At 48.5% G+C, this 8,956-nt stretch overlaps 1 protein-coding gene across 4 annotated transcripts in view; it reads left to right on the forward strand.

The window, feature by feature from the left end:
• Positions 1–8,677, forward strand: part of PLXNB1 (plexin B1) — a 52,325-nt gene extending 43,648 nt beyond the window's left edge. For all 4 annotated transcript variants that reach the window (XM_061357205.1, XM_061357203.1, XM_061357206.1 and 1 more), the window contains 12 exons: positions 271–337; positions 766–912; positions 1,384–1,561; positions 2,401–2,504; positions 3,183–3,267; positions 3,799–3,965; positions 4,145–4,305; positions 4,502–4,649; positions 5,353–5,417; positions 5,506–5,581; positions 6,260–6,334; positions 6,853–8,677. In XM_061357205.1, the coding sequence (XP_061213189.1) occupies positions 271–337; positions 766–912; positions 1,384–1,561; positions 2,401–2,504; positions 3,183–3,267; positions 3,799–3,965; positions 4,145–4,305; positions 4,502–4,649; positions 5,353–5,417; positions 5,506–5,581; positions 6,260–6,334; positions 6,853–6,957 (1,378 nt within the window). In that variant the 3' untranslated portion in view covers positions 6,958–8,677. The remainder of the gene's footprint in view (positions 1–270; positions 338–765; positions 913–1,383; positions 1,562–2,400; positions 2,505–3,182; positions 3,268–3,798; positions 3,966–4,144; positions 4,306–4,501; positions 4,650–5,352; positions 5,418–5,505; positions 5,582–6,259; positions 6,335–6,852) is intronic.
• Positions 8,678–8,956: the final 279 nt, after the last annotated feature.

Raw genomic sequence — 8,956 nt, forward strand, 5'->3', positions numbered from 1 at the left:
AAGCTTTCCTCTGTCCTTTACTTGCTTGTGTCTCTACTTCTGTAATTTGGTGCCTCCTTCAGGATGAAAAGTGCTTCAAATAAGTGATATCAAAAGCATTAACTGTCCTGGTTTCTAAAGTCCCTTTTTCCTTCTTCTTTTCCCCGCCTCTCTCCCTGGATCTTATATCACCATCTAGATTGCTCTCTTCTCAAGGGGAGTGACCTTTATCTCCAGTTCTCTCCCTGCTCTGCACTATATTACTATGACTAACCTGATGTTGTCTTTCAGGACAGAAACAGTGGTAGAGAAGCTGTTAACCAACTGGATGTCCATCTGCCTGTACGCCTTTGTGAGGGTGAGTTCTTTGTCCCTTTGTGGTCTAGAGGGGGTAAAAGAGGGGAAACAGCCACAGCTTTGTTTTGTGCCAGCTTGTGGCTGAAATCATGCCAGAGCCATTTTTTACGTCAGGGTGGGGAATGGGAGAGCTGGACTGTTCAACTGGGGACAGGGATGCTTAAATTGACTTTAATGCCACTTGTTTTGAGGATGCCAGAGGAGGACTCTGTAGCTCCTTTATCTTGAGACACAATGGCCATAGGCTTGTCAATCTGTGTATGGGAAGGACAGATTCTGATCTAGTTCCATTCCTGGAGAAGGGGTGGTGAGGAGAGTCTATCAGATGAGTGATGCAGAGGCAAAGCAATGCTTCGGTATTGTGCATCTTTGTGGTAGTTGGCCTTTGTGGACTTTGTCTCAGGTGAAACTCCTTCCTTTCTGTGCCAGGATTCTGTTGGGGAGCCCCTTTACATGCTGTTTCGAGGAATCAAGCACCAGGTGGACAAAGGCCCAGTCGACTGGGTGACAGGGAAAGCCAAATACACCCTGAATGACAACCGCCTTTTGAGAGAGGACCTGGAGTACCGTACTCTGGTAAGCACCAAGTCCTTTCTTCCCTAATGACTGAGTTTAACAGGACTGAATGTCTCTGTTTCCATTATTGAGGCAGAAATGCTGTATCCTGCCATTATCTCCTGGGAGCCAGGTTTATCCCAACAACACAAGACCGCAGGCAAGCAAGAGCTCTGCTAAATTAGGTCCTAGGCTGATAGGAGCCATCACCGCAGTGATCTGGTGTATGTGCTGTACTCTGTGCCTAGAAATAAGGAGATGAAATAGCTGATGGCACATCAAAGCTGATTTCCAACACTGTTGAACTGGCTCTCCCAGCTCTGGACACAAGGCAGAACATGGTGTTTAACATCTGTGATGTTTTCTTTTCTGAAACTCCTCCAGTAAAAGGACTAGCTGTTAACAGGCCTTAACGCCAACCATCAAAGGTGTAAATGTGTCAGATGTAATCTTACCAGCTGAGTAGCTGTGACCTTTTCTTTTCTTCCCCAGACCTTAAATGCTTTGACACAAGCAGGAGTTGCTGCGGGAGGGGCAGAGGACTCCCAAGGGATATCTGCAAAAGTGCTAGACTGTGACACCATCACGCAGGTGAAGGAGAAAATCCTGGATCAGATCTATAAAGGGACACCCTATTGTCACCGGCCAGACCCTGATACCCTGGACCTTGGTGAGCAGAACTCCTTGATGCTAAAGCTCAGTGAGGAAGTAGAAATGTGGTCATTTGCTGCCTGTGCACAGCACGCTGGCATGCATGTCTGTCACTCAGTGTGCAGTCACTGAGCAAGGATCTTGCACTGTGGCTGGACCCAACAGGGCCAGGAAAGAAGCTAACAGCAGGGGGTGAGGGTGGGAAAGAAGCAGTTGGGTCCAACCCCTTCCATTTCATGGTGTTCTTTGCCAGACTTGGACCATGGCAATGGCTTGGTCAAGGGGACACGGGGAAAAAAGCATGGAGAATGTGTAGGAGGGGAGGGATGATCTGAGTGCAAAACAGAGGTGATGTAGTCCTCCAGTGAAGTCAATGGCAGCATCTCAGTAATGTGTGTCAGGGAGGATTTAGCCCACAGTGGTTAATGAAAGATGGGACTTGCACTGTGAGGGAAGCCTCTCAGTTTTCATTCTTTGGCTGTTGCTGAATAGCCATGGTGGCATTTATAGATGAGCAGGTACAGTGGGAATAGTAGCTAATAAGGACTCTGGGTGCATATTTGTGATTTGAATCACCTGCTTGAAGAGTCACAATGTGACAGAATTTGCAGGAGCTTGGTGAGTGGAAGCTGGGAGACCATGGGGCCACTTGTCCCTGTGCTCAGAGAAATGATCCTGCAGCTGCAGGACTCAGCATTGTTACAGGCACTTGCTCAGGTTATGTCATCTGTGAAACACCATAGGAAAAGGTTGATGAGGACCAGTGGGTGTGCAGTGAGGCCAATCAGGTTGAAGCAGAGCAGATTCAGGGGTGCCTCAAATTAACAGTTTATGTTTCCTGTGGTTTAATGGCTGCAGAGTGGAGATCAGGTCTGGCAGGTCATCTCATACTGTCTGATGAGGATGTGACATCTGTCGTTCAAGGAACGTGGAAACGCCTGAACACTCTTCAGCATTACAAGGTCAGAACTCAGTCTACCATTGCCTCATCTCCTATCTTCTAAACACTGTTACACTGTACTGGGGGCTCTGGCTCCTGGTGGATCACAAAGGGTTGGAGCTTTCTTGCAGCAGTGTATTTATATTAAGTCAGTGCTGTGGGTAGCATTCTTGACTTCAATGAACCCTGTCCTTAACCTGTATCTCAGATATAGGTTAAGCAGTGGGTATAGCGAGCAGTGCAGAGCTTGGAAGGAGACACACAGGTTCATACCTGGTGGCTGTTGTATTGAAGCTGTCACTGCTGGATCTGTTAATGTTCCAGTGCAAATCAGTTAGTAGGTGGTGGTGCACTGACCTGCAAAGTAGCTTCTAGGAACAGAAAGAGGTGGGGTTTTTTTGCACCAACGTGTCATATCTTGCACCACTATGTCATACTTTGCTCCAACATGTTCTAGATGTGAATGACCTCAGCCCCTGCATATTATTGTCTTCATGCTTTGCACATTGTTTTTTAATTGGTACAAACAAGATTCTCCCACCATCAGGGGAGGGAGGCAGTGATGATGCCCCAAAATCCCTGTTTCTGTCCCTATTTCTAGTAATGGGATAGTCTGTTTTAGTCTACAAGCATTTGTCTGTTGTCCTGACAAGAAATGTGCCATTTGGTTTGGATATTGATTTTTTTTTCTTGTGTGCAGGTACCTGATGGAGCAACAGTAGCACTGGTCCCACGCCTGACCAAGCACATCCATAGGGAGAATCAGGATTACATCCCAGGAGAGAGTGAGTTTGATGCCCTGTTCTCATAAACTGATTTTATAGCACTTGGCAGTTAATGGGACAAGTCTCTTGCCATAGCCTCAGCTTTATGCTGCTGTAGAAAGCTGATACATGATTTGAACCCTCATAAGATTGTCAGGAAAGGGAAAGCTTGGGCAGGTGAGATGAGAGAAAAGCAGAAGAGTCTAAGAGCAGAGGAAAGCCACGCTGGGTGTGAAAATACAGGGTAAGCACAGTTCTCTAGTTAGACTTCATAGGGCTGAGCAGTCTCCAGCTTGTAAGAATCAACACCCTCAGGTGCTAATCATGCCCTAGTGGTGGTGATGGGATACAAACGGCTCCATTGATGCTCCTGTAGCTTGAGGAACCATAGCAACAGTTGTAATCTGTGCAGAAGGCTGGATATAGACCTCCAGAGGTTCCTTCCCATTTGTGTTTCTATCATATTGTGAAATGTTGCTTCCTTGGGGCTCCCCTGGCCACGTTCTGCTGTGAGAGAACTGACAGTCATTTGTAAACAATTGCTTGGTTTAGAAACACCAATGCTGGAGGATGCAGATGAAGGTGGGATCAAACTTTGGCACCTGGTAAAACCAACGGAAGAGCCAGAGCTTCCCAAGCATCGGCGTGGGAGCTTGAGAGATCGGGAGCGAGCCAAGGCAATCCCGGAGATCTACTTGACACGTCTGCTCTCAATGAAGGTGAGAAGCAGCACAGGTTGAGTTTGGGATCTTTCCATCCTTTATATCCTTGCAGGGATGTGTATGGACTAGTGGGAGGAGGCTGCTGAGTAGAAGAGGGGAACCCCTCATCCGCATGAGGCCTTGGCTCTCTGCTTTCCTCTGCCCATGCTGACTCTGTCCTGCTCTGTTCCCCACAGGGCACTCTGCAGAAGTTTGTGGATGACTTGTTCCAGGTGATCCTCAGTACCAACCGCCCTGTCCCCTTGGCAGTCAAGTACTTCTTTGACCTGTTGGATGAGCAGGCCTTACACTATGGGATCGCAGACCCTGAGACCATCCATATCTGGAAGACAAACAGGTATGGTGTTCCTCTGGGCTACAGAGAAGCTGTCTAGAGCTGATGGCTTGCAAAGCAAGACCCAGGAGGAGCAAAATAGGAGTGCAGGGCGGCAGAGCATGGTGTGGAAAGCTGTTTTGCTGGGAGGTGCAGTGATGTACACAATATCCTTCAGCACCTTCACTAACACCCTCTTATGCTTCTGTCTTATCTGCAGCCTGCCCCTACGGTTCTGGATAAACATCATCAAAAACCCCCAGTTTGTTTTTGATGTGCAGACGTCAGATAATGTTGATGCTGTGCTTCTGGTCATTGCACAGACCTTCATGGACTCCTGTACAATAGCTGACCATAAGTTAGGGCGGGTAAGTACAGAGGGAGAAGGGAGCATGGTTGGCCCAGGCAGTTGAGCAGTGCTGCCCCAGGAAGGCAGTAACATTTAGGTAGCATCACTGGAACAGCAGGCCAGGCCTGTCCTTGCTCCTATGTACCACTGGAGACTGATGGGAGGGAAGAGAGGACAGAGGAACTGGTTTTGTTTAGCACACAAGAAGTTGTTGAGGGGTGCTTTTATTTACAGCTTCCAGGTGCTTGTGGGGCAGAGCTAAACTCTAGTTGGCTGTGTCAGACAGTGGAAGTCACAGGATGCTTCCTGGGATATTCAGGCTGGCCATTAGGAAAAATTCTTACTACCTCTATTGACCCTGTGCTAAGGGTGGAACAGTCCTGCACAGCTCACAGAAGATGGGATGGGTGGATCTCTGGAGAAATTCAGTTACCAGCTTTATAAAGCCATAGTTAATGTGATCTCACACTGGTGATCACCCAGCTCCAAGCGGAAGGCTGGACTAAGGGTCCCAGGGTCCCTTCACCAACACATCTCGTGATTCCTCAGACTTCATTACTAAAAGGAAGCTGGTATTTGAGGTGCCTCTCCATGCAGAGGACAAAAATTCCCAACCCTGAATGCATGACAGAAAACAGCAGTTGATGGAGTTACCTGCTAAGGTTAGTTCATAGCATGATGAAGGAGCTTGTTGTAATCAATTCTGGTTCTGGATGTTCAAGGATTCTCCAATCAATAAGCTGCTTTATGCCCGGGACATCCCTCGCTACAAGCAGATGGTGGAAAGGTAAGCAATGAACTTGAGGAGTTGTAGTTTAAGCAGGAAGAGGGAGGCAGGAGGAGCTATTGCTAATTGTCTGTGTATCACTGTGTAGGTATTACGCGGACATTCGTCAGACCATCTCTGCCAGTGACCAGGAGATGAACTCTGCCCTGGCTGAGCTGTCACGGGTGAATAGAATTATTTCATAGAATCATGGAAGGGTTTGGGTTGAAGGGACCTTAAAGCTTATCCAGCTCCAACCCCTGCCCCGGGCAGGGACCCCTTCCACTGGAGCAGCTTGCTCCAAGCCCCTGTGTCCAACCTGGCCTTGAACGCTGCCAGGGATGGGGCAGCCACAGCTTCTCTGGGCACCCTGTGCCAGCGCCTCAGCACCCTCACAGGGAAGAGCTTCTGCCTAAGAGCTCAGCTCAGTCTCCCCTCTGGCAGGGTAAAGCCATTCCTGTCCCTACAGGTCCCTGTAAAAAGTCCCTCTCCAGGTTTCTTGTATTTCAGAAGTCACGCTGGCCTCTCACCTGTGCATCTAAGAAAGTCAGTAATGCAAAGATGAGGTATTCCAGCTGAGTATGCAGTTCTGCTCAGACATACTGAGTGATGCCAGTGGCTGCTCTGCTTTGTGGCACCATGAGGAGAGTGAGGGTCTCTCCAGCTGACACTGGAAGTGTAGTCAAGGACTCAGGACAAGGAGTATGTGTGATCCTTCTCTTGCTAGGAACTCGCTGATGAATTCCCTTTCCTGTTGCTTTGTGCAACAGGCATGTTTCCTAATGAGTTGTGAGGACGTAGAGCTTGGAAGAACAATTGTGAAGTGTCTCACGGTTGTGTCTAACTTCCTCTCTTATATTCAGAATTACTCAGGTGACCTCAATTCCTTGGTGGCTCTACATGAACTGTACAAATACATCAATAAGTACTATGACCAGGTGAGTGTGTGTTTCCAGCAGGTATGAACATGCCCTTCTCCTTTTACCATACAAGCAGAAAACCTCCAAAAATTAATAGTTAAGAGCAGCCAGACTATTACAACGCTGTGTATTGTCATTGACCTGTAACTTCCATGTTATGAGTTTGCTTTACTCTCAAAAAGAGAGGGAGGAATACACAAAAGTCTAACTTGGAGGCTGTTGGGATTTCATGTATGCTTCTATTTTTTTCACTCTAGGATTCAAATGCTCTACTTAAAAATGAAATGCAGTTAGTGCAGATTCATTTACTAAAGGTACTGTTTTCAGGGGAGAAGTTTAGCATTCTTTGAACTATAAGTTCATATGTTATTCGGACACATCTACAATGTGATTAATTTGAGATGAATTACTACATACTCACTCTAGTCTTGAGCACTCTGGTTTCCAGCTTGGGGCTCTCCACTGTGTTTGGCATTGAGCTGGTTGACAGTGTTGTGCACTGGAGGAAAGCTGCAGTGAGCTCTGTCTTGTTGCAGATCATTACAGCCTTGGAAGAAGACCCAACGGCACAGAAGATGCAGCTCGGATATAGACTACAACAGATTGCAGCAGCTGTGGAGAATAAAGTCACAGACTTGTGACAGGCACAGACAGACTGCTCTGCCCTGCCTGAGCAGGGACAGTGCTCGTCCTAGCTACACACATGGTGTCCTGCTGCCATTGGAACCAGGCTCTCCAAGGAACCCGTGGTGACATGAACAGGGATGGCCAAGGCAGTACAAAGTACAAGCGTCCTTCCATCTCAGAGAGTATTTTTTTACAGTTTTTTCTTCTTCAAAACAAAACCAGACTTTGGTTTTCCCCTGGCACTGTCAGGGGGGACCACACAGCTCCTTCCTACAGATGTTACATGAATGTGCCAAGTGTCCAAACAACTTTGTTGAAGAGCCAGGAGACAACACCCAGCACAGTGTCTATGAGGTCCTTGGTCTTGCAGGGATCAGTGCTGGGAGACTCCCTTGCTGCAGCCCCTCACTTCAGCAAGGATGCAGAGAGCAGGCTGACAGCAGTGCTAACCTCTGTCCCTGGCTCCTGAGCACTCCTGCAGTATCCCACCTGAGAGACCCTTGCAGCAGTGTCCCCACTGGTTCTGGATGTTGGATGTAGAAAGGAGAGTGTCCAGTGGCACAGTTCTCTCCCTCCCCAGTGTTCTGGTCTCTGATGTGTTCACCAGCACACACACACTTGCCTAGGGGCCTGCTGTAAATGGACAGCATCCCCTCACCCTTTCCCTCAGGACAAATTCCGTGGGAGAGTCTCTGCCTGGCTCGCCTCAATCCCCACTGACCCAGCTCCGGATCCGTCTTCCTGGTTCCTTGTGGTCGGAGGTTGCCCTGCTCTTTGGAAAAGCACAACAAATGCCTTGTGCCACTCCCCCTCCCTCCGGTGTCCGGCTGTTCTGCTGCTCTGAACTGGACTTGTAAATACCCTCAGAAAGTTAATGTATTTAAATGCTAAAGGAGAATGTTTAATTTTGTGGCTTTGAGACAAAGCTTTTCTCGGAGAAGTATCTCTGTGCACTTCTACTGACCAACGTCTGTCAGCACTGGAGCAGTTTTCTCCACTGCTTTGTCTGCAGGGATAACTCGTAGATGTCTCCGTTGTCATAACAGCAGCTCGCTTTTCCCAGCAGCTCAGTTCAAGGCTTTTTCTGTTGGGCTTTGCCTCACACCTTACTCACAGTTTCACTTCCAGACTCTCCTGTTGCTGCATGTAGAAAGGTTATTTGGTGAGCTGTGAACTCGAGGAAATTACGAAGCACAAGAGTGGTCCCAAGGATCATTGGGCATCCTGCAAATGGGAATGGTTCAGGAGAGGAAGGAGAGGCTGGAGCAGGCACAAGCACAGTGAGTAGACAGCTGTCACCGGGCAGCTCCTTGCTGCTCCCTCCTTGGATCCTGCACCTTGGGAACAGAGTGCTCTGCCCCTCTGGGAGCATACTCCTATTTATAAGGGTGTCCTGTGCACTCTCGCCCCTTCTGCTAATTCCACACTGATGTCCTGCATACTTGGGGCAGGTCTGAGCCCTCTGTCACCTCCCTCAGGTGGTGACTGCCAGCCAGGAGGGATTAGAGCTAAACCAAGGCAGGATCACATCCCTACCTCTTTCCATTGCATATAGCAGCAATTCCAGGCCTATCAGATCAGCCCTGTTGCTTTGTGTGAGTGCTGCTCTGTTACAAAGATGTTCTCTGAGTGATGTAACAAGCTAACACTGGCTGCTCTTCCTGCAAGGCTCTCTCCTGTGACCCTCTTCCAGCAGTACTCCTGGGTACTGTATGTGCCCAGGGTATGGCCAGCATCCCTCGTGCTTCAAGTGAGGCAGGAGAAAGGAGCTACGTTTGCCTCTTCCCCAGTGTGGGCACCACTTTGGGTTTCCTCCTGGCTGACCACCCCTTTCCACAAAAATCATAGGAATTTAGCATCTCTAAAACCTCTGTCTCAACCAAACCTGATTAAATCAGCCCCAAAAAGCTGGGTGGGAGGCAGCTCCTTGGTTTGAGGCAGGTGCAGGTAATGCAGCAGAGTGGCTTTGTCCCCTCCTGCATTGATGATGGACTTTCTGCCCTAGGCACCAGA

The sequence above is a fragment of the Neopsephotus bourkii genome, unplaced genomic scaffold (assembly GCF_033783945.1).
Source record: "Neopsephotus bourkii isolate Nb327-2 ecotype Australia unplaced genomic scaffold, CSIRO-AGI_Nbou_v1 NB_887, whole genome shotgun sequence".
In the NCBI taxonomy this organism is placed as follows: Eukaryota; Metazoa; Chordata; class Aves; order Psittaciformes; family Psittacidae; genus Neopsephotus; species Neopsephotus bourkii.